Source organism: Haliotis rufescens, unplaced genomic scaffold, assembly GCF_023055435.1.
Source record: "Haliotis rufescens isolate VD_foot unplaced genomic scaffold, xgHalRufe1.0.p SCAF_19, whole genome shotgun sequence".
In the NCBI taxonomy this organism is placed as follows: Eukaryota; Metazoa; Mollusca; class Gastropoda; order Lepetellida; family Haliotidae; genus Haliotis; species Haliotis rufescens.
In genome coordinates, this window is record NW_025963879.1 from 22,192,040 (window position 1) to 22,218,847 (window position 26,808).

Below are 26,808 nucleotides of genomic sequence, written 5' to 3' on the forward strand. Positions count from 1 at the left end.
CATTTGATCATGCAAGTCTTTATTTAAACTCGCTTGGATGAAAGTTTAATTTTCTGTAAACATTAAACTTCTGTTAAGGTTTCTTTGTCATGGCGGTGATTGTACCGCACCTGCATCAACGTATTGTCACCAGTTGATATATGAGAGTTCCTGATCAAAGGGTTGCCACTGTAGTCATCCGATACTGTCATTACAATGATAATGGCGCTAACATCGCTATATGGAACAAGATCCAGGAATAATACAGTGTATCAAACAGGGACTTTGAGACCTCACGCAAAACACCCGATGGTTGTTGACAAATGAAATCAATGGGTTTCAACACGTTTGGTGTTAGTCTTGCTGTGTGTACAGACTGTCTGCAAATACACTGACTGTCGCAATTTAGCACAGACAGAACTAATATTATTACAAATAACAAACGGTCTGATATTCTTCTGACAGTATCCTGTAAGTAATTTATCCCAAACAAAGTCCATGTATTGCCTTTCCAATATTAAACTGCTCAACCACCTTTGAAACAAGACGTTTGATTGTTTTAATGTTTTAATATTGATTATCAAAGTATTCACGTGCTCAATATGTTTATCCCTACGGGTTTGGCATTTACGAGATGTTGGTAAAACCTGAAATTTATATATTGAAAGGTTACATAAGACATGTTTATGACGAGGAAAAACACCCGTTTGCACGTGCACACGTCATTCTAGTACTACGTGCTAGCGCACCGCCGTGACTTGTTTGAATGACAAGATATTTTCTCAGGGAGCTAATGCATATTTGGTATTAAATGTTATTGTAACACAATGTGTTGTTACGAACATATTGTGATAAGGCGAGTGTTTCATCGTTAATACTTCACAGGCGTTGTGTAAACTACGATCCTCCATCAACCGTGAATAGATACGGTCGCTTTGTTGTGAAGTCGCTATTTATAACCAACGAATCAGTCAAGGGCCTGGTCCTAGCGGGAGGGAAACCAAAGCGTGGCGTGACCAATGAGCGATCAGATTACATCGGGAATATTTCTCATGCACCAGGGGGCACAGGTGGCCCAGTCGTCTAAGGCGCCGCGATTCCCTGTGCAGAGTTGCGTCCCTTGGGTGCGCCAGAAACCTATGATTGTGGGTTCGAATCCCAGTTCGCCCCGATTATGTTTCTAGGTTTGTCAGCACCATACCCGTGCTCGTGGGTTTCACCGAAGTGGTAAACGTCTGAGACCTGCATCACTTCGGGCTTTCCTCCCACATTAAGCTGACACACCGCGATATAACTGGAATACTGTTAAAAGCGGCATTAAACCCAACTCACTCATTCACTCACTCTCATGCACCATGTGTCATAGCCTTGCGGTCGTCTATTACGACTGTGCTGTTTGACTTGGGTGTTTGCGCTTTATCATAACGAGGCGAGGGACGCTCATAATATTGATCACTGGTTTGTCTGGTCCCAACTCGTTTATATAGCTGTAATATACCTGGAATATTGCTGACAGCAGCGTGAAACAATAAACAAAACAATAAGATATTATGGAGACTGATAAAAGAAACGACTATATTATATATAACTTTCATATTGGATTGAACTGCACTCCCCCCAACCCCCCAACCCCCCAACCCCTACCCCCAGCCCCCACCCTCTATCACTGTGAGGTTCCTGACATACTGCAAAAATGGTCACAATTCAATTTTTGTACATACATACGCGCGCGCACGCACGCACACGCACACACACACATCCGTTTAAATTTCATTCGTAAAATAGGTATTGTAATATTTCTTCAACGACGAGAAACAACGTTCTCTCACTCAAACCATTTTAGAATAAATACATATGACTAAACCAAGGTTGAGCGCATGAAATATCAAAAGAAAAACTGGTCTAACACCGCATATTTAACAAATTCACATCTAGGATCAATGAAAGACAAGGGCTCGAAGATGGTAGTGTCATTTTCTGTTGCATTCGTGACCAACTCGTGTTATTCCGGGACAAGCCGAATAGCGACTCGTGCCCCTCTCGTGGCCATTTTTGCGACCGGGATCCGTCTTAGCGCAAACGGGCATACCTAAAACAATTGTCAACTCGTTGTGTAAGGGTTTACATATATTTCCCCATATATAATATATATTTAAGATGCAATTTAAAGCACATCGGGACGTGCGGAATTATACAGTATGATTGAACACATTTAAATGTGTCTTGGGTATAATTTTAGATGCAAGACACATGTCAAATCAAAAATTATTTCTGAGGGATTATTTGACAAAGAACTCGAAATCATACGCGCATTCTGACTGGTTTGTCGTATTTTCGCACACAACATTCATCGATAGGGGGACGAGTCTTCTTGCAGGTTACGGAAAGGGGCGAGTGGTGACGAATGTTTCTGTTGCTATTGGGAAGCCAGCACTCGTGTCTTTCCGTGAAAAGACGAATGGTTACGGAAAGGGGCGAGTGGTGACGATTAAAATGACGTCGATTATTTCTCCCTTCTTTCCGAATCACCCAAGAAGCTTTCGCGAATGTGGCACAACGATTAATTATTTTCTTCTCTTTGGCCGCTTACAGCTGATAATTTGCAACGAACAAGGCACACGCCGGCTTTTCCCGGAATGACACGAATGGCCACGAATGTTACAAACGATATAAAAAAATATCTACTCTATCTACTCTATCAGGTGCATCAAACTTTTAATAAATTTACAAAATCAGATTTCCTGGTGAATAATTACCAATCCAAAGGCTGGTGTTTGTATACCGTCCACGAAATTGTTTGTTTGTTTATTGGTTAGCGCCGCACACAGCAATATTACAGATATATGACGGCGGTCTGTAAATAATCGAGTCTGGACCAGCCAATCAAGTGATTAACATCATGAGCATCGATCCACGCAATTGGTATACGATGACATGCATCAACCAAGTCAGCAAGCCTGACTACCCGATCCCGTTAGTCGCCTCTTACGACAAGCTTAGTCGCCTTTTACGACAAGCGTGGGTTGCTGAAGACCTACTCCATCCCGGATCTTCAAGGGTCAGTCTAATGGTATTCACAAACGCTAATGTACAATCACCTTAACATTGTCTATGCCACCTGGGGGCACGTTAAACAAACAAACAATTAGAGTGATGAAGTTCCGGTCCATCAGTTGTCTTGTTTGTTTACAGGCCGCCGTCGCATGGCAGGAGTACCTGTGTGCGGCGTAATCAACAAACAACACTTACTTTGTTATGCAAATTGTGTGAGTGGCGGGTGCTACCGGTAGGGCAGGACGGCAACGTGCTTACCCTTTTCGGTTTTGACCACTGGCCCATTCATGTAATTTTTACCGCCATTTTGCCTTTTCCGCTGAGACCCGTGAAGATTCCGGGGTAGAATATAGCCTAATAGGTCTTCAGCAACCCATGCTTGCCGTAAAAGGTGACTATGCTTGTCGTAAGAGGCGACTAACGGGATCGGGTGGTCAGGCTCGCTGACTTGGTTGATACATGTCATCGACCCCAATTGCGTGGATCGATGCTCATGATATCAATCACTGGATTGTCTGGTCCAGACTCGATTATTTACAGACCGCCGTCATATATCTGGAATATTGCTGAGTGCGGCGTTAAACAACAAACAAACAAACCTTTTCCGCTGAAAGGACTCTGTTTCGGTTGATAGTCAAGAGGGGCGGTGGGGTAGCCTGGCGGGTAAAGCGTTCGCCCGCCACACCATAGACCCGGGTTCGATTCCCCACATGGTATAATGTGTGAAGCTCATTTTCCGGTGTCCCCCGCCGTGATACTGCTGGAATATTGCTAAAAGCGGCGTAAAACCATACTCACTCACTGATAGTCAAGACGGTTCTTCTCCGACGCATTCGTGACCAACTCGTGTTATTCCGGGACAAGCCGAATAGCTTTACGGAAAGGGGCGAGTGGTGACGAATGTCTCCGACGTTGACGCGTTACAGTTACATGGTACTGACTGTAAAAGTTTCATTAATGTAATGAAAAAGGAATAATGCATTATTGGAAAAAAGATTTATGAACAAAATTTACCCATGTGAATGAATTTTGAGTCATCGCATATATAAATGCCGCAACGACCGTATAAAGCACATCACCTTCAGGAGGAGGTTGGCTGTGAGTGAGTGAGTGAGTTTGGTTTTACGCCGCTTTTAGCAATATTCCAGCAATATCACGGCAGGGGACTCCAGAAATGGGCTTCACACATAGTACCCATGTCGGGAATCGAACCCGGGTCTTCGGCGTGACGAGCGAACGCTTTAACCACTAGGCTACCCGACCGCCCAGGTTGGCTGTGAAGTACGAAGTTCAATGTCATGTTATCGAACAATTTGTTTATACATACTTAAATATACAGATGTCGGAACATCATGACATTCCCGTGGCTGCGTGAATATATGTAATCGACCTTACAGCTGTTGTCTTATCTTGTACTTGAAATGACCACCCCTGATGATCCGGGTTACAATTGGTCTTCAGCAACCCATGCTAAGAGGCGACAACGGGATCGGGTGGTCAGGCCGACTTGGTTGATGCTTGTCATCGTATCCCAATTGCGTAGATCGATGCTACGATATCAAACACTGGATTGTCTTGTCCAGACTCGATTATTTACAGACCGTCGTCATATAGCTGGAATATTGCTGAGTGCGGCGTAAAACAACAAACAAACAAACACGATACGATTTCTGTTTGTTCTCACTGTTGGTTAAGCAATAATGTGTTCTAAGACATACAGGATACCTAAACATATCTTTACATTCTGCCAAATACCCTTCCACATCTGAGGTGAGGTGAGGTGAAATGGGGTTTAACGTCGCGTCCAAGATTATTGCACTTATATAGCGACGTGCATGCACGTGTGTGTGTGTGTGGCTGCTTGTACTAGTCCGGACTGATGCCGATTTATAGTGCTAGCTCACTGAGATACCATGCCGCAGTTTAACATGAATACCCCACTCAGACACAGTATACTGACTCCGAGCCGACCAGTCCTTGTTTCAGCCCCTTAATGCCGAGCGCCAGACAGGGTAACAACAAGTACCATCTTTTAACGTCTTTTGGTATGACGCGGTCGGGGATCGAACCCCGGACCTTCCGCTCTCCGGGCGGACGCTCTACCACTAGACCACGGAGGCGGTCCCACATCTGAGCGTAGATACAACCATGAATGTTAACTACTGTGGTCACATTAGGCACGCAATCGAATCCAAAACTACCCCTCTGATTTCTCACGTTTACCGATAATTTGTACTTACGTTATATCAAGACAAAAGTTTAAGACACGATTTTCAGCATCTGTTTATTGTATTGTTTAACAAAGCAAATGTGTAACCATGACTTTCAAGAGGCGTTTGGTGAGCCTAGTGTTTAAAACGTTCGGTTGTCGCACCGAAGGCCCAAGTTTGATTACCCTCATGGGCGTTCTCTGTTAAGCCAATGTCCAGTGTTTACTGCCGCGATATTGCTGAAATATTGGTAAAAATCGGCTTAAAAACCCAACTCACTCACTCACTCACAATCATGACTTACAAAGCCATGGGATGACCATTTAAGTTTCTTCAAGTAACTGAACAATACCTGCAGGTATGTATACTACTCAAAAGAAGTAAAGGGCCACTCGATTCTTTCATATTACTATAGTTATACTGTCGTGCCCTACCAACCAATTCTTTCAGATTACTATAGTTAAACTGAGATCACAGATTAACTATAGTAATATGAAAGAATCGGGTGGTTCTTAAATTATTTTGAGTAGTATATGAAAAACACATAACTCTCAAAGGTCACGAACAAGCATTTCAGTCATACATGTATAAGAAGAATCAAAATTGAAAAAAATATCTTGGTATGATATTGGTATACTGATCATATGTGAAGACACATAAGCTCCATGGAAGCTATATATAATAAGAGGTGCAGAATTGTGATTGACTAGACTTGGACATTCTTAGTGAGCGATAAGTGTGTTATTTCAAATATTCCAAAACACCGGGATAAATGAGACTGGATGAGCACCGGCCATGATACATCAGAGTTGATTAAGTCTGGCCACGATACATCAAACTGGATGAGGACCGGCCATGATACATCAAACTGGATGAGGACCGGCCATGATACATCAAACTGGATGAGGACTGGCCATGATACATCAGAGTTGATTAAGTCTGGCCACGATACATCAGAGTTGATTAAGTCTGGCCACGATACATCAAACTGGATGAGGACCGGCCATGATACATCAAACTGGATGAGGACCGGCCATGATACATCAAACTGGATGAGGACCGGCCATGATACATCAAACTGGACGAGGACCGGCCATGATACATCAGAGTTGATTAAGTCTGGCCACAATACATCAAACTGGATGAGGACCGGCCATGATACATCAAACTGGATGAGGATCGGCCATGATACATCAGAGTTGATTAAGTCTGGCCATGATACATCAGAGTTGATTAAGTCTGGCCACGATACATCAAACTTGATGAAGACCAGGATAAATCGACCTGGATGAGGTATGGCCAGGATGCATCAGATTGGATGAAGTCTGGCCACGATGCAACAGATTGGATGACGCCTGGCTGGGATACATGGTAGGGGGAGGGGGGTGGTACAGTGAGAAGGATTAACTATCTTACAATAACATAAAGATTATGTGAACACAATCCATTTGTTATATGTTGCTTGTCCATTTTCTTGGAATGTCCTCTTTGCTGCTTGCGAGATGCCAGATCCGAATCTCTTGGACAAATCAAGGTAGTACCTTCCTTCAAACAACAAGGTACTATACTTGTTCTATAGGATGGATTTTGTTTTTGGATTGTTTACCTTTAGGAGGTTTCACAGTCACCAGTGGGTTCAACCCCCAAGATGAAATGCTTTCAGAAGGAATGATGTGTATATTTGCCCCCTTGTCATCTTCAGTGCCACTGGCCGAACCGTTATTTGACTTAATAGAACCACGTGACTTGTCCGATGATTTCGAGGCACGTGACTCACACCGAGATTTCTCGGTATCTACACCAGAATCCACTGATATATCAGATGGAATGTCTACGAGGCAGTCTCGTCCCTTCAACCAGTAGGAGTCCATCTTGATTCCCTGTAACAATAGATGGCAATATAGACACATTTCATCATCATACTCATCGTCTTGATAATAATTAAAGAAAAGGATTAATTATGCTGATGAAGATGATGCTCGCAATGTAACACGTTCAAAAATATGTGTGAGTTATATTAAGAATGGCCCAAGACTTTGATTTCGCGTCAGTAATCGCGTAACAAGAAAATAGTAAATGTTACCATGTAATTACTTGGTATGTGCAAAGTTTCACTAATACATTCTGATACAGCATGAACTTCTTTGAGAGGCATTTAGAAGTTTCACTTGCACTTGCTTGATAGCTTGATAACGGTGTTAAAACCTACACCGAAACGTCGCTCCTAATTCTAATAAAGAAGTTGTTCATCCATATATCTTATCCTTGCTTACATCATGCAAAGGTAATTCTGATTTCAGTGTTTCTGGAGTAGGCATTGACTATTTCATGAATAAAAGTTATTTTGGAGTGACAAATGTAAAATACCAGTCATCAAAACGACAGTATTTGCTATAATTGGATTTCTATATTGTTAAAGTTAATTCAAACATATTGAACAAATCGTGGTATCATTACTTCTAAAACTCTCTGCTGCGAAGAGTTTCGTCCCATAACCATACTAGGATCAACTGGTCAAATCAAAAGGACGATGTATGATAATTATTCTTTTGAGCCCACTGGAAATGTGGAAAACTTTAAATATTGGTATGAAAAGAATCAGACATGTACAAATAGACCTAGCCATGTTTCTTCCTTACACTTTTCAAGTTTTGGATTACTGGCGTGACCAAATACATAAATATGGCTAAACTTCAAATGAAAATTGAAATATGGTTGATTTATGCATGTAGTTTTTATGTACATCTTCTTGGGTCAAAGACTTGTTCATATTCAAATATCAGAAAACGCTTCATGAATACCTCTAAGTTCACACCTTTTGACACTTTGTATCCTTATCTTACATTTTGTGTCATCATTCCCGAACGTGCAACTGTTCAAATAAACAGTCTTGTTCTTTTTCGTATGAAAACACCTCAAAACTTTTTTACCAATTTCTAGTTTTGCTCAATTCTTAAATTATGCAGACACTGTTGGTCAAAATGAGACCTTTTTGTACCTGGTCCTTTCAAACTGATTATTATCCTTGGTTATGTTAGCACCACAACTGTGCGTCGAGCTATGTACTTTGAACTTTTCTCCCACATTAAGCTAACATGCTGTGATATATCCAAAATACTTCTGAAGGCGGCTGAAAACCTATCTCACTCATTCATTCTGAAAATATGTCACATGTCTTACCTTGTGTTCAATTGGCTCCGCTGGCTCCACAAAGAAGTACGTTTTTTTACAGATATGCTTGTACATGATTGTGGAGATTCGAACATTGGAGGAAGTCGACTGTGAAAGAAGACTCTTCGTGACGTCAATGGGTTCTCCCATGATGACAAACTTGGGCGCAGCTTGACCGACAATGCCAGTAGCAACACTGCCAATGTGTGCCCCAAGGCGGAACTCAAATGGTTTAGATATGGAAGAAGGGCAGGTTGCTTTATTAGCATGGGAGATAATGTCCAGAGCAATGTTCGCTACAGTCTCAACACACTTCTCCGTAGTAGACTTAGCTTCCTGTAATCCGACAACAACCGCAAATGAATCGCCCTGAAGGTTCGTACGGTACGTGTCCTTCTTTTGCAAAGCTGTTTCAATTTCAGAATGTATGTCATTCAAGTATTGAACAATATCTTTAGCAGATGCATTCTCAGTGACATATTTAATGTTAATAATATCTGCCATGATTATCCCTAAGGACAAATACACTTTCGTCTCAACCGATTGCCCATTAGTGATCCTCTTTACCAAATGATTTGGGATGATATCATTCATCATTGTTTCCATGTTCCGTTTGGCAACGGTAAGCTCAGAAGTCCTCTCCTCAACCCGTTCCTCCAGATGGGCCGTATACTCCTCCATAGCTTCCATCATGGAATCGAGGACGGACTTTCGGCTGGATCGTGACTGTCTCAGCATCTTCAATATCTGTTCAAATGTTGGCCTAGTGGCAGCATTATCCGACCAAGCAATCTCCATAATCTGCCTCACGTTCAAAGGTGTGTCATCATTGGGTTGAGGGCGGAGATTATTGTTAACCACCGCCTTCAGGACTTCATCAGGACTCAGAGCATCAGCATGTTCTGAATAAGGATCCTCACGCGTAAAAATCTCTTGTATAATTATCGAGAAACTGTACACATCCGTCTGTGTAGATGGAGACAGCTCAAAGTCGGTTCTAAGAATCTCCGGAGCAACCCAGAAGTCTCGGAACGCAGCAGCATATTTACTAAGGTAGTGTGGATCCTTGCGAATATAGTGAAGAGGGTTCTTTTTCTTGTATAACTGCTTAAACAATTTACAATACTCCCAGTCCCCAACTTTAACCGTCCACCTCGAGTCAATGAGACAGCATGAAGAGTTGAGGCTGCCGTGTATTATGCCATGATTGTGGAGGAAATTCATACCACTAGCGATGTCCGAAGATAAGGAAAACTTAAAGTCATTCGTGAGGTTGTACTTTTCATCCTGGAGAATATCAGTCATTGGTCCTTTTCCACAATATTCACCAATGACATATTTTTCATCATCTAAGTTGGTGAGACCAAAGAACCTCACCACATTTGAATGGACTATTGAATCTCTAATCCACAACAGAAGTCTCTTCATCTCTCTATTGATGTTTGCCATTTCTTTTATCTCCAAGAGTCGGATGCCGATAACATGTCCTTTCCATTTTCCCGGCCACTGTAGGATTTGGTCAAGAAGCTCGGATCCTTCAGGAATATCCTCAATGTTTTGTAAGGACTTTATCGACTTCATAGTTCCCAATTTGGACCTGCCTCCGGACAGAACCTTATCATCCAGATAGAAGATTATGTCCTCAATTGGGATATCCCACTCATCATTTTCTATCATTTTGTTCAGTTTCCATCTCTGGAATGCTATGTAGCCCAGGAGTACTGAGACCAGCAAGAGCACAAGAGGCACTGATACAGCAACAGGTACAATCCAGGTTTGTTCAACACGATTCTCCTCCGCTATGTCTGCTTGAACCATATCCCACACCGACTGTCCTTTGCATGTTATTATCTTCAAGATTCTGGCCACATTCTTTTCAACGAGAACTTGCGACAAAGGCACAAGGTGCACTGATGTACATGCATCCTTAGCTTTCTGATCGTGCATAAACCAGTTTACATAACGCACCAACTCTTTGGCCGAATCACAATCACTCATTTCCGTTGCAAACACAATCATATACGTGAAACCTGCTATAGGATAGGCATCCTCGTGGTCCTGGTCAGATAGTGTTCCGGTTAGATCATCCCCAGCATTCTGTGACCATCTATCCATGGCCCCCTGTATTGCTGTGGTGGTTGATCTCACATAATGGCCTTTCTTATTCTGTAACGTAGCATACGTAATGCCATGCTCACTAGCTCCAGCGACAGAGACGTAGCCTATGGTGTGCTTTATCGACAGGAGCAGCCCGGATACTCCAACGCTTTTCTCCCCAAAGGTCGTGATGACGCTGTTGTTCCATTTGTCGGGTTGGTTTGTCTCTTTATTGAATCCTAGGTCAAAGACCCCAAAGGTGTTATTCCATTCCTTGCTGAATCCGCTTAAAGCTGCGGTGAACATACTTGTTGTTCCTGATTTATCTGCCCTCACCACCACTCGGATCTTTTCACTGGGCAAATTACAAAAAGGATTCTTTTCAGCAATACTCGAGTCATTCCAAGAGCTGAATGTCCCGTTGAAGATGCCAACTAAGTGTTCGCGAGTGAGGTTTAGAGTTGACGTACACTCGGGTAGATTGTAGCCCACTACTGTTCCCCTGAGAAGAGATGGTGATAGTCATTGTTACTACTAATCATCACAAAAGACATTTCGGAGTACATTATATCAGAATAGGTCTTCAGCAGCCAATGCTTGTCGTACAAGGTGACTATGCTTGTCGTAAGAGGCAACCAACGGGATCGGGTGGTCAGGTTCGCTGACTTGGTTTTTGCATGTCATCGTATGCCATTTGCGTCAATCACTGGATTGACCAGACTCGATTACTTACAGACCGACGTTATATAGCTGAAATATTGTTTAGTGTGGCGTCAAAATACAAACAAGCAAAAGATTTCATTGTCAGCTGTATCGTTTTTTTCTTGATGTCATGCTCGACATGGGTACAGTGTGCGAAAACCATACTCACTAACTCTTGCTGTTATGTTATACATTGAAAAATACTAATTTTGTAACCGTGTATATAGGCCAAGGACCTTTCGTGCAACAACCATTATTTTATCCCAGTTGTGTCATCTATCTTAGGCTTAACAATTGGTTGATGGCATGAACAACAATTCACGAAGTTGGGGCACGATGGCCCAATCAGCCAGCTCGCACATCATAGTCAGCCTATGTATAGCATCTTTGACAAGGTCGAGTTCTGGGGACCTGCTCCACCCGGAATGTCTATGAGAATCTTGTTCACAACTTTAGCGGAATGCCGGCACTTGCTTTGTCTCGAACTAAGTCAGTGAGAGAATGAATATGGTTTTACACCGCTTTAAGCAATATTCCAGAGGAATCGAACCCGGGTCTTCGGTGTGGCGGGCGAACGCTTTACCCACCAGGCAACCCCACCGCCCCTCTTGACTATCATCACACATCATACCAACCCGGGTCCTCGCCGTGACAAGCTAACACTTTAGCCACTAGGCTACCGAACCTTTTCAACTTTTATCAAACTGACCCTTTCGTGAACTCCAAGAGCACGGGTATGGTGCTGACAAATCTAGACACATAATTAGGGTCAATCGGGGATTCGAACCCACAATCTTAGATTTCTTGCACGCTTCTGGTACGCAACTCAGCACAGTGAGTCGCATGTGCACCTGTTAGTCAACGACATTACCGCAGTTGACACATTAGGCAGCTTTGGCCAGTGTAAACTGTTCGTTGGTAAACGTCTGAGACATGCATCACTTTGGGCTTCCCACATGAAGCTGACACGCTGTGATTAAACTGAAATACTGTTCAAAACGGCATTAAACCCAACTCACTCACTCACTCACTCTTAGACTCACCCTGCGAGCGTCGGGAACATCACCAGATCGGGAGCCTGTTTCCTTTCTGTTTCCGACATAATTGAGTCCGACCCGGCGAATTCTAAAGTCCCATCGTTTTTTATGATACGTCTACGCCCGCTTCCACTTCCGATCGACAGGTAGGTGGCGTTGATGTCTCTGGATTGCTGCTGCCGGAAGACTTTGTACGATTGTGTCCAGCTCTTGTACACCTGTTCAGGAAAACTAGCGCCCGCCCCACGAAGTTGAACCACCCCTTCACAGAACGGGGACAATGTGAGAATGAAGAGATGCAAAATGGCGCCGTTGAGTCGTCTGCTCATTGTCGTCGATTGGACTGGAACCGGATGTCACATTCAGATGTTGTTTTGTTACAGACCGTACATCCACACACAACACAGAACAATCCCACTTATGTTTTCATCGTTTTTTTCATCTCGTTTCCATAGTTTCATTGTCGTAAGAGTTTTAACATACTGAATTTCCCCTTTGACATTCACATTTGAATCCAAATTCAGCATGTCACCATGGTGACAGGCACGTCTCTCAAGACATTTACTTCTCGCCTTAGGAAGTATCCCACATGATGCAGACGTCCAACTATTGCATAAAATATCAATTTGTTCGTTATGGCGTCATTTGCACACACATCTTCAATTACGCCTGGTGTTATTATAATTCAGAGCCATACAACCATATCGTTCTTGATGGCTTTCATGGTTTCCGTGATCTTTCTTTACCTCGGGGCGACACAATTGAAGATCAGTCCTAGCTCTCAACTTTCGTCTAGACATGCGTTTGTCGTCTGAAAACTGCAAAAGAAATTGACATTTTCAGAAATCGAAGACAATCATCACCAAGCAAAAGTTACCCGCACGCAGAAAGTACACATTATGGTGTCATAAAACAAGCCTTGATAGACTTGTGTTTCGATTTTATACCTGCGCCTTTGCTCGGAGTAAGAACTGGTTGGGTAGACTGTTATTCGATTTGCTTGGTGTCAAACGACGCATTTAGCAATGTCACAATGTCACATGTAAATGACGGTGGCCTTAAACATAGTAGTGATTGCAGTTGTGATCCATACCATTGGGGTTAGATGAGCTAGCGAGATTAATGTTTCAGCTTTCCAAACTGATTTTGATTGTTTTTGATGAGAAGTCATTGGTAGATACGTTCATGCCATAATATTAACATGATGATTGCAACAGAATTTGGAAATATTGTTTAAAATTTATTCAGGTTTGGATAGGTCCCAAAAAGTTAAAACAGAATTCAACCCACAATCATAGGTGCCTGCCGTACCTAAGGTGCGCAACTCTGCACATCAAATTGCAGCGCCTTAGACTATTTGGCCACCCGTGCCCTCGGTAAGGTACATATTTCTCTGCATCTGCGTACGGGCCAAGTCAATTATGATGGCTGGTCAAAAAGTTCTAAGCCTAACTAACAAAACCATCAGTTGTGAAAGTTATATTTTTCAGCATAGTCTCCCTGTTTTTCAATACCATCCTTATATCGATAGTGAAGTTTTTGCATTCCAGTCAGGAAGAAGGTTTCTGAAGCCACACTGAAAAACCCATTCACGGCAGCTTTGAGGCCATCGTTGTTGTCATTGCGCTTTCCACGATGGTGGTTTTCTTTTCAGTTTAGGAAACAGGTGAAAATCACTTGATGCCAGGTCTTGCGAGGAGTATGGAGGTTGAGGTCTTCGAACCCACATTGTCACACAGCAGCCTTCGCAAGTCGAGGTGTGTGAGAAGAGGCATTGCCATGAAGTAGTAGAACTAAAGCAGTGAGCATTCCTCGTCGCTTTTCTTTGATAGAATCTCTAAGGCGATGAAGCAAATCAGCATAGAAGGCACCGGTAACCGACTTTGGGCTTTAGTTATCAACAAGGATCACACCCTTTGCATTCCAGAATACAGTAGCCGTAACTTTCTTCACTGATCTTAAAAACTGGAATTTCTTTTGTACCGGAGAAGTGCCATTCCATGGAATAACGTTTTGACTCGGGATCCTAGTGTTAGACCCTTGTTTCATCACCCATTACTAATCTCATTTTGAATTTGTCGAAATCCTCCAAAATTAGCTCTGGATTTTCTCTGGCAATGTCAGTTATTTTTTCCTTAAGATCAGAATTTAGACACTTTGGCAGATGTTGTATTCACCTGTAAATGTTCATGAATAACAGTTTCAGTGGATCCTTGGCTTAGACCCGAGTCGTCCTCAAGTTCAGCAATAGTAATACGTCCATCTGACAGTATAGGTCTTTCAATCTCCTTGATTGAATCTTCATTGATGGAAGTTGAAGGACGTCAAGACCTAATATAAGGTCATCACCAAGGCTATGCCTTAAACATAGCTTGCCAACGTTAAACAGTGGAATAGCTTGGGCACTTAACCCCATAAACTTGTGACATGCGTTCACGAATTTCTTAGGGAGTAATTTTCTCTGAAGTAAAAAAGCATGACTGCTCGGTACTTGTTCTTTTTAATTTCTGTGTCCATTTGGACCACTATCATGTTTAACTGTCTGTCGCTAATATACAAACGGCCTAAACAAACCAAATACACTTGCAATGAACTACTCAAACAATGTACTACATTGAATAGTTCACTTTGTTATGGCCCATAGTTGAAAGTTAGTCAGGATGAGAACTGTTCGACCAACCCTCGTACACAAGAATGTATTATGCACTTGAGATTGCCCTTTGACAAGTGAATCATGTCCAATAGGCCACGCACTCACGATCACAAGAACACGATATTAAGTGCAGAACCCTTGTAAAGAGGTGAGGTGAAATGGGGTTTAACGTCGCGTCCAACATCATTGCACTTATATAGCGACGTGCATGCACGTGTGTGTGTGTGGCTGTTTGTACTAGTCCGGACTGATGCCGATTTATAGTGCTAGCTCACTGAGATACCATGCCGCAGTTTAACATGAATACCCCACTCAGACACAGTGTACTGACTCCGAGCCGACCAGTCCTTGTGTTAGCCCCTTAATGCCGAGCGCCAGACAGTGTAACAACAAGTACCATCTTTTAACGTCTTTTGGTATGACGCGGCCGGGGATCGAACCCCGGACCTTCCGCTCTCCGGGCGGACCTGGTAAAGAAGAAAGACGTTAATATCAATGTAACACTGTAAAACCGTGTAAATAAACTGCTGTTAAAAAAAGGAATACATCCATGTATGATGGTGGATGAAATGAAATAAGCAAAAAATGTTTTTTTAAGGGTGCTAGTAGCTTTTTGATGACGTTTATAATCTTTTGGGCAAATCCAATATTCAATATGGTTTTTTTCTTTTTCTCGGCAGTTTATATACGTAACAAACAGTGTGTGTGGCGGATATAAATCTCCTAAAACGCAAAAAGCACATTGAGGTCAATTCTTATCAATAGATAAGTCAACAATAATAACTGCCTATTCCTTATTTATTCCTCAAGAGAAATACTGTAGACAACAACATGAAATGAGTGACGTCGTACAGCGCAATAATACACACCATGCCCCGCCCAGCCAATCAGGAAATAGTAGTCCGTTATAGGGCAAGGTTAAATTGCTTGGTTAGACAATCAAATGTCATGAACACTTGAAATTTATCTATTTTAACTCACAACGGAATCGATGACTTAAGTAAGATTTCTTCTACGATTTCACACGAAGGCCATACAGGACTGGTTAACTCTCCGTGTGTGTGTGTGTGTGTGTGTGTGTGTGTGTGCGTGCGTGCGTGCGTGCGTGCGTGCGTGCGTGCGTGCGTGCGTGCGTGTGTGTGTATGTGTGTGTGCGTGTGTGTGTTTGTGGTGTGATTGTCATTGTATATGTGCGTGTGTTCAGACAATAATAATAAAACTTTATATAAATCAACGTTCTAAGAAGCTAGCTTGTAAACCGAAGCTATCCCGCCTCCACCGTCTATAAACATTATGCACGGCTGTAACACTACAATAACAGCCCAGTCACACATGTTACTCACATTCTCAAACCCTCATCAATGCCGTTCAAATTCTTTCCATATTCTGAGACAATAATCCTAAACGTGCATAATTTTCTACATAATAATTGATGCTGTTTATAATCTCGTCACTCAAGAAACAGCACGGACAACACCAATTAATCGATGAATGTTTATCCCTTAAATCCTGTTATAATGCGTTCTGAAACAAAAGTCTGCATGGTCCCCGCATAAAAATGAAGTTAAATGTCAATTTCAGAAGTGCATAATTTTTACTCAATATGACAAAGATCGTAGATGTAGGCATGTTTATTTATGATCGCTTGTCAGAAGGTTGATAAGTATTTGTGTAAAACAAAACAAAAAATGACGAACGATGAATTCGTACTTCGGTGACACCAGAACATTGATTAAGTAAAAAAAGAACTCATTCCTGACAGACAAAGTCGTGTTAATGACATGCAAAAAACGTACGTGCCCTTGATATGAAACACATGTCACCAGGCTTACTGGAAAACTTAACATCGACACGTCACGTTTAGATGTGGGGTTGTACTAATAAACTAGAAACTGGGGGTATGGAGACTTACCACTTAAAAAAACGCACATGTTCTTTATGTTTTAACCATTGCATTGAGGATGAAATCGGTGTTTTAAGGAAATGTCTAAAGTACGATGATCAACGTTTAAATTCAGAATACAGTGCCTGTTATTTTAATGTTGGTTTTGGGGATCTGTCTTGTATTTAGAAGTTCTGTTTTTGCATGTTGACTAAAGTGACTTCTGTGTAACTGAGGCTATGTCCGGTTTATACAGAGATCCGGATTAGTGAGGTTATAGCGGGATCTAAAGAAATGGGAAACAATTACGTTGACAGAATTTTTATTGTTTATGATAAAATATACGGGACCGTAAACGTGGTCCGCTATATACAAAAATCCGGATTTTTCTGAGTTCGGTATTGATAGATTCCATCGTATATAATTTAAGTAACAGCGACAAAACAATTTCCATAATCGTAAGAAATCGATGCTAAAGTTGAGTCCGTTGTGCGACTCCGACTATATTATAAGCATTCGTATATGATTCACTATAAAATAGTGATGACTCGTACTAGGTGTTCGCGAAAAGATGAGTGTATCCTACCCCACCGTTGGGACCCGTCACAAACACATGCAAAGGCAAGTCAACTGGTCACATGAAAAAACACGGGAACATGTGGTACACCTCCTTCTAGAGAACTGCATCGGACATCGTTGTTGTCCTGTCACGTTAAATTTGAAAATGTCTTCCGTGATATATCTACCACAAAGCTTTACCAATTTCATAACCTTGACCAAACAACGTTTGAGCAAGAGTCATATGACGTTCGTTGTCGCAAACATTCAAAGTTTTAATTATCCAGATCTTTTACCAATATAGAATGTACACAACGCGACAATTATTACCTACATATGTTATGAGTTTAGTGTAATGTCTTTATCATAATTATCAAAGTCATAAATAAAAAATTAAGAATGTAAATATCAACTGATAAGACCGAAGGAAGATGAGGTGATGTGAAAAGGGGTTTAACGTCGTTCAAGATTATCAACACATATAGCGACTTGCATGCACGCGCGCGCGCGTGCGTGCGTGCGTGCGTGCGTGCGTGCGTGCGTGCGTGCGTGCGTGTGTGTGTGTGTGCTTGTACTAGTCTGGACTAATGACGATTTTATAGTGCCATCCACTGAGATACCATGCTGCATTTTAACATGAATATCCATTCAGACACCGTATACTCACTCGATCCGACCAGTCCTTGTTTAGGCCCTTACTACAGAGCGCCAGACAGGGTAACAACAAATACCGCTTTCCGAGCGGCGCTCAACCACAAAACCACGGAGGCGGCCCATCCCGGAATAGATTTCAAATCTTCTATCATGAAGCTGAAAAAAAGAGGACTTCACCAGTCTTGTCCTTTACTGATCTTACTGTGTTGGTACACTTCTGAGGACAGACACACATTGTGTGAACACACCAGGCTATTTACGACATCGCGTTTCATCTTAAAAAGTCAATATATTAACCAATAAAGTATGGAAGGCTGAAAGGCAAAAAAAGGCACCATTGTCCAGTTTATGACTCTTCCGCAACTGTTGTTGACTGTACACAACATCCTTACAGGCCACTCGTTTACGTCAATACAACCATGAGTGTGAGCATAAACAACTCCAGATGGCGAGGATCTTCAAGTCTCATTACAAGGCACTGGGGAGTATGTCATGTTACCTTAATGGTAGTTGTTGTTGATTGTGCTGACGAGTCAAGAGGCACATCCCGGTTCCAGCAAACTGTTCGTGAGATGGTTGGCGTCAGTATAAATATTAATAAAATAAATAGATAAATTATTTGATAAAAAATAATAATTAAAAAATAAAAAATAAAATAAATAAATTCACGTGTACGTTTATATTCAAAATTGAATGAATGAGGCACGAGTAGATATTGAAATTAGCACCTAAGTGTACATGACGATGAATGCAAACCCGAGGTTTCAGCAATAAAACCAATTCTATACGCATTCACCAACTCCGTGTAGATTCCGGGTTAGACTTGATCTTCATTACCCAATGCTTGTTATTAGAGGGTCGGACCCGTGAAGATCCGGGGTAGAATAGGTCTTCAGCAACCCATGCTTGCCGTAAAAGGCGACTATACTTGTCGTAAAAGGCGACTAACGGGATCGGGTGGTCAGGCTCGCTGACTTGGTTGATGCATGTCATCGATCCCAATAGCGTGGATCGATGCTCATGATATTAATCACTAGATTGTCTGGTCCAGACTCGATTATTTACAGACCGCCGTCATATAGCTGGAATATCGCTGAGTGCGGCGTTAAACAACAAACCAACCAACCATTAGAGGGTCGGATGGTCAGCCCGATGACCTGCTTGATTGGGGGTAATCAAACTCCTGTGGATGTTGCTCATACTATCAATCATCGGTTTGTCTGGCCTAGATTCGTAATTGACAATGTTTAACAAAATGAACACCAAAGATCCTAAAATATATTCTAAAATATACTGAGCGAAGACTTTGTTTAGGGGTGGTTCAAAGTTTTCAATCAACTCGCCCAAGTACTTTTTTTTATATATTTGAGGGCAAACTTCATTATTATTCTTAACGGGAACGACTGAACGCTTAGCATAGTGACGGAGATGCAGTGCTATTTTTAGACGACCACTGCTGAGCGTTTCATGTTACTGCGATGTGCAGCGTTACTCGATACTATGTAGGCCGGCATGCCTTTATTATAGAAAGAGCGAAATGCGTCATTAATCGTGATCGACCCAGGTCGTCTGATGTCGCAGTCATCATTATGAAGCCATTCGAAATAAGAACAACAATCTGATTGGATATCGTGTTTTCACCACGAGAGACACAACTCGCCTTTTATTATAGAATTCGGGACGGTCGGGGTAGCCTAGTGGTTAAAGCGTTCGCGCGTCACGCCTAAGACCCGGGTTCGATTCCCGACATGGGTACAATGTGTGAAGCCCATTTCTGGTGTCCCCCGCCGTGATATTGCTGGAATATTGCTAAAATACCATACTCACTCACTCACTCACTATTATAGAATTCAGTGTGAAAGACTGAGTTTTCGGAAGTTGAGAAAACTGATATTTTCATTGCAGTGATGAACATAACATTTTGACGGAACTATTGTCATACAAGAGTTACCTCCCTTTAAATTGCCTCCCTTTATCGTGTCCAGCCCGTACACAAACTGATCACGTCCTGTTTACGTTGCACATTGACAAGGCAAAATAATGACAGATGGTCATTTATTGAGTTTCATGGAGCCTAGGGTCTTATTGATTTAATAAATCAGTGTAAGACAGACAGTTTGTTTGTTTATTTGTTGTTTAACGCCGCACTCAGCAATATTACAGCCATATGACGGCGGTCTGTAAATAATCACGTCTGGACCAGACAATCTCGTGATTGACATCATGAGCATCGATCCACGCAATTGGGATATGATGACATGCATCAACCAAGTCAGCGAGCCTGACCACCCGATCCCGTTAGTCGTCTTTTACGACAAGCTTGGGTTGCTGAAGACCTCCACTATTCTACCTATTCTACACTGGACCCTCACGGGCCATCCATAGACAGACAGACAGATTGTTTATGTCTACATGTATTTGTCGCATTATCTCCATATCGAGTCCAACTGATCCAGTTAACTTCCATTTGTCAATTGCTAATTACCCATCAGTTCTGATACTCCCCCGCCTGACATTTGACCACTGAGTTTTATCAATCACCAAGCGCTGATTAAATGTTTTCTTGCATTTGTTAAGTTTCCACCTTTGTTATCTTATTACTTTTATTGTGTTTACATGTACATATATGCTCTCTGCCTCTTAGCATTCATCCACCCGGTGAAGGAGTAAGCATATAAATTTATGTAATCTGAAACGTTGTGTTCTTTATAATAGAGCTGACATCAATAAATTCCATCTTTTATTTTAATGTAGCTTTGCGGCAGTGGTGCATCTGAGATCGCTGGGTAGAACAGGGCACGGTTCCACAAAGCCATCTTAGCGCTACGGTCAGCTTAAATCTGTATGGGAGTTATGATCGCCTTATGGCTATGCTCGCTTTGTTGAACGAGGCCCTGGTGACAGAACGCGTAGCCTTGCCGCAGCGGTGCAACTAAAATGGCTGGGTAGAACAGAGCACAGTTCTACAAAGCCATCTTAGCGCTACGGTCAGCTTAAATCTGTATGGGAGTTGTGATCGTCTTACCGCTATGCTCGCTTTGTTGAACGAAGCCCTGGTGACAGAACGCGTAGCCTTGCCGCAGTGGTGCAACTAAAATGGCTGGGTAGAACAGAGCACAGTTCTCCAAAGCCATCTTAGCGCTACGGTCAGCTTAAATCTGTATGGGAGTTATGGTCGCCTTATGGCTATGATCGCTTTGTTGAACGAAGCCCTGGTGACAGAACACGTAGCCTTGCCGCACGGATCGATGCAACTGAGATCGTAGATCTGGCGACATTCTGGTAGCGTAACTATGACATTGATAACATAACATGCGTAATCTGCAGTGAACAAACAAGGCTTGTCTCCCTCTCTCTATAACATCAGTGTGTTTATCACAGCCGTTCTGAGGGACAAATATTTACACCCCAACCCTGCCGTGAGTGTCCGACTTCTCACAGGGATAGAAGATCGATGTCTGTGACTTAAAAGCAAAACTGTTGAAGGCGCGGAATGAGCACCATGACAAACATAGCGATTTTCTTACAGAAAAGACCGTTGCCTGAGACAACACGGTTACAAACAGCAGATATCAATTTAGACAGTATTGACCAGCTGGTGTCGTCAAAACAAAACAGAACTTGAGTCGCTATCCTGATCAAAATTAATAATTCATCTGCTTCATAACTTTTCCAATTATCTAAAGAATACTCATGACAAGTTTCTTGAAATACAAGAACTACTGAGGATCGAAGCCTATGGTAGCCATTTAAGAATTTGTGCAATATTCGTACGCGAATTTACTTTAACTGTGAACGCAGAGTTATCCGTTTATAACTCCATAAAGACACAAACATATTGAAGTAAATTCTTATATATGAGTAAATATGCCGACAATAATGTTGAGTGAGTGAGTTGGGTTTAACGCCGCTTTTAAAAGTATTCCAGTTGTGTCAAGGCGTCTCAGCTTAGTGTGGGAGAAAAGCACGAAGTGATGCAGGTCTCAGACGTTTATCATTTCAGTGAAACCCACGAGCACGAGTATGGTGCTGCCAAACCTAGGAACATAATCGGGGCGAACCGGGATTCGCACTCTCAATCATAGGTTTCTGGCGTGCCCAAGGGACGCAACTCTGCACAGCGGCGCCTTAGACGACTGGGCTATCCGTTCCCCCTCGACAATATCTTCACAGACAGCTTATTTAATCACAAAACGTAAAGATGTAAAAAAGACTATGAATTAGCGACATTGTTCATATCTTCCATACTATTATCAGCCAATTGGGGCAGTGGGGTAGCCTAGTGGTTAAATCGTTCGCTCGATACGCCGAAGACCCGGGTTCGATTACCGACATGGGTACAATGTGAGAAGCCCATTTGAGTCCTCCGCCGTCATATTGCTGGAATATTGCTAAAAGCGGCGTAAAACCACACTCAGTCAGTCAGCATCAGCCGATTAGGAAACGGTTGTCCGTTATGGTCGTCGCCTAATTCTCTTTCTGTTTATGGAAATATAAAACTCAAAATTGCTTGGTTCGCCAATCAAATGCCATGGAATCACTTGCAATGTAATTTTGGACACTGAACATAACAACAGAATCGATGTCCAAGTATACGGATTCGATTATCCAATGTTTCTACGCTTTCAGACACATGCCTTATAGGACTTGATTACGACACCATGTCACCTTAAGGTACACAATGTCACCTTTAGGTACACAATGTCACCTTTAGGTACATTCAAATCAAAGTAGTGAGACGGGTGGCCCAGTCTCCTCTCCTAAGGCGCTGCGATTCTCTGTGCAGAGTTGCGTCCCTTCGGCACGCCAGAAATCTATGATTGTGGGTTCGAATCCCGGTTCGCCCCGATTATGTTTCTAGGTTTGTCAGCACCATACCCGTGCTCGTGGGTTTCACCGAAGTGGTAAACGTCTGAGAACTGCATCACTTCGGGCTTTCCTCCCACATTAAGCTGACACGCCTTGATAATAACTGGAAAACTGTTAAAAACGGCGTTAAACCCAAAATACTGCGTAAATGAATGTAGGTCTCACGCCTCTTTGATCAGTATTTCAGTTATGTCACGGAGTGTCAACTTGAGGCGAGGAGGAAAGCCCGAAGTCATGCAGGGTTTAGAGGTTTACTACACAGCGCGAAAAGCGGTGGTTTTCCGTCCGCCGGATACCATAGGATACTTACTCAAAATGCATCGGGTATCCACGAACGGATACCCTATCCGTGGTATCCATCACTTAGCATATATGCGGATACCAAGCATTTTAGCATCCAGATACCCGGATAGATTCCGGGTAAGTGTCCGGTGGTATCCTGTAGACAGGAATCACCCCTTTTCGTGCTGTGTCACTTGTTGGTCGATGGATTTAGTGTCGCTTTCAAAAGTATTTCAATTATATCATGGCGAGTCAGCTTCATGTGGAAGGAAAGTCCAAAGTGATGCAAGTCCTAGCCGTTTCCACTTTGGCGAAACCCTCTGTCAATAATATCACCTTTGCAAACCGAGAAACTAGGGCACATCTAGGATTATAGTGTCCAAACTAGATAATGATGCGGATCGATATATCTCGAGGCACACTGTCCTAACTACCGGGTACAGTCTTTGTGTGCAGCGCCCCCTATATCCGCTAAACTGTAGTTACAGAACGAAGTAACCTTTAACACAGTTTCAGAAGAAGAGTGAGTGAGTGAGTGAGTATGGTTTTACGCCGCTTTTAGCAATATTCCAGCAATATCACGGCGGGGGACACCAGAAATGGGCTTCACACATTGTACCCATGTCGGGAATCGAACCCGGGTCTTCGGCGTGACGAGCGAACGCTTTAACCACTAGGCTACCCGACCGCCCCTCAGAAGAAGAGTGATAGCACAAGCAGTGAGTGAATATTATAACAGCGTACTAAAAAGACACTCATGATATTGACAACTTCAAAAGCTGACCTCGAGATTAAGAAATACGAGAGAAAAATCCATATTCATAATAATAAGAACCTCTAGTGATTGCCATTTGTCTCTGTGTAGTTAAATATAGATTTTAGTAGGAACTATATTGACTATTCACCCATCCGACTGACCATTCACAGTATCACGTGACGTACTATATTAATGCGCACATTCCAGGAAAACTTGCAATGTTTAGGTAATGTTTGTGCTCATTTGTTAGACATAAGAGAATTAAAAAATGTCCATAGGCTCGCTAAATACAATGGCCTTATACAGGATATTTCCCATCCATAAACAAACGCTATGAAGACCTCTATTTATTAAAGTATATTCCGGATCGTAAAAGTGGTCCGCTATTGACAGAAATCCGGATTATTCACATTTCGGTTTCAACAGATTCCCCTGTTTACCATATATATACGATACAAAACAATTTCCATAATCGTTAGAAAGGTCGGCTGTGTTTATGAACTTCTATCAAATAGTGAGGATACTAGGTGTTCGCGAAAAGGTGGCACCCGTCACAAACTGTGAGTGAGTGAGTGAGTATGGTTTTACGCCGCTTTTAGCAATATTCCAGCAATATCACGACGGGGGACACCAGAAATGGGCTTCACACATTGTACCCATGTCGGGAATCGAACCCGGGTCTTCGGCGTGACGAGCGAACGCTTTAACCACTAGGCTACCCGGCCGCCCCGTCACAAACTGTGAGTGAGTGTGTATAGTTTTACGCCTCTTTTAGCAATATTCCAGGAATATCACGGCGGGGCTTCACACATCATACCAGGGGGCACGGGTGGCCCAGTCGTCTAAGGCGCCGCGATTCGCTGTGCAGAGTTGCGTCCCTTGGGCACGCCAGAAACCTATGAATGTGGGTTCAAATCCCGGTTCGCCCCGATTATGTTTCTAGGTTTGTCAGCACCATACCTGTGCTCGTGGGTTTCACCGAAGTGGTAAACGTCTGAGACCTGCATCACTTCGGGCTTTCCTCCCAAATTAAGCTGACACGCCGTGATAGAACTGGAATAATGTTAAAAGCGGCGTTAAACCGAACTCACTCACTCACTCACTCACTCACTCACACATCATACCATGTTGGCGATCCAACCCGGGTCTTCAGCGTGACAAGCTAAGCTATGGCGGGAAAAAAACAGAAAACGGCTTCACGCATTGTGCCCATGTGGGGAACCGAACCCGGTTCTTTGGCGTGGCGAGTGAACGTTTAAACCACTTGGCTACCCCACTGCCCCCTCATAAAAGGCAAGCCAATTTTTTACCTGAAAAATACATTTGTACAAGTCAAAATAGGTACTTATATCAGACATCATCAGATTTGGAAATATCCTACATACGTATGGCCTAAAACTTTTTGAAATTCTTTACAAAGGCCATGACAGTACAAATCCAGTGACCCAACAACCAGAGGAGCACGTCTCTGGGAGGAGGTTGGTAAATTTATCTGTGAATTAAACATACCCTGCGACAAACCCTATTCTCTGGAGGGTCCTGTTTCGCGACAATTGAAGTAAAGCTATTTAATGAGGCGGGCGTTCTTGGCAACAATCATTGATTGTTTTTGGGAATCAGAGTGAGTCAATGAGCTTGGTAGCCGCGTTGAACAGTATTTCAGTCACGTGACGGCTTGTTGAAGGGGGGCCCGAAGTGATGCAGCTCTTAGACATTACGACTTTGCTGAACCCATGATCACGGGCATAGTACTACTGAAAAGCCTAGGAACACACTCAGGGTGAATAGCGACTATACTTCTGTTCACCCAGCAGTGAATGGGTACCCGGTAGGATGAGGATGGTAAACGTTTTAGCGCCTAACAGGAAGCTTGGGTTGTATACTCCCCAGGAAGCTGAAAATGATTGTTGAGTGCACACTGTTCCAGTCACCGGGGTAATAATAACGCTTTGAGCATGCCCGTGTGGTATGGTAATATCCGCAATGTAAATGGCCTATGCTTATTATGATCATTATGATTATTATGATTATTGTGATTATTATAATTATTGTGATGATGATGATGATGATGATGATGATGATGATTGTTGTTGTTGTTGATGTTTTTGTTGTTGTTAACCATAACTCGCATCTAAGGATATTTTCATAATGCTTCAATAATGATGATAAATAACGTGGATCACTTTGTTGACGCTGTCGGTAAAATATGTTTTTTTAATAATAAATCTGAACAAATACCCTTTAGAAGTAAACGTTGCATTGACTAAATAGCATCCACAATGATTACAGTATTGTCAGTTGAAAGGGTCAGTCCTGATGCATTGTTACTGTATCAATAATATCTGAAACAGCTGGCCTATAAATATCATCAAACTAATGGAGAAACATCAATAGCCGTCATCAAGCATCCCTTTAAACGAGTCCACACATCACACGTCTACCCCAGGGCACATCAATAGTTGATAATATTTTTAGAATCTATTATTACGTATATGAAAATGCATAAACTAACGAACGATTATGATTGTTTCAGAATTTAGTATATTAACTGAGAGTGAAAATATACACATTTCACGATAATCATACTATGGAATGTGAATGAGTGAGTGGAAAGGCTTTGAACCGTATTTTAGTTACATCACAACGGATCCCTTCGGCACGCCAGAAACCTATGATTGTGGGTTCGAATCCCGGTTCGCCCCGATTATGTTTCTAGGTTTGTCAGCACCATACCCGTGCTCGTGGGTTTCACCGAAGTGGTAATCGTCTGAGACCTGCATCACTTCGGGCTTTCCTCCCACATTAAGCTGACACGTCTTGATATAACTGGAATACTGTTAAAAGCGGCGTAAAACCAAACTCACTCACTCACTCGCTTTATTTGATGGTGGCTAGAACGAAAC

General features: G+C 42.5%; 1 protein-coding gene across 2 annotated transcripts in view; it reads right to left on the minus strand.

The window, feature by feature from the left end:
- Positions 1-5,069: 5,069 nt before the first annotated feature.
- The window catches only part of LOC124135298 (atrial natriuretic peptide receptor 2-like), a 57,663-nt gene continuing 35,924 nt past the window's right edge, over positions 5,070-26,808 (minus strand). For both annotated transcript variants that reach the window (XM_046500567.2, XM_048398997.1), the window contains exons 2-4: positions 12,257-13,068; positions 8,424-11,013; positions 5,070-7,123 (exon numbers count right to left, since the gene is read on the minus strand). In XM_046500567.2, coding sequence (XP_046356523.2) covers positions 6,806-7,123; positions 8,424-11,013; positions 12,257-12,579 — 3,231 coding nt within the window. In that variant the 5' untranslated portion in view covers positions 12,580-13,068 and the 3' untranslated portion in view covers positions 5,070-6,805. The remainder of the gene's footprint in view (positions 7,124-8,423; positions 11,014-12,256; positions 13,069-26,808) is intronic.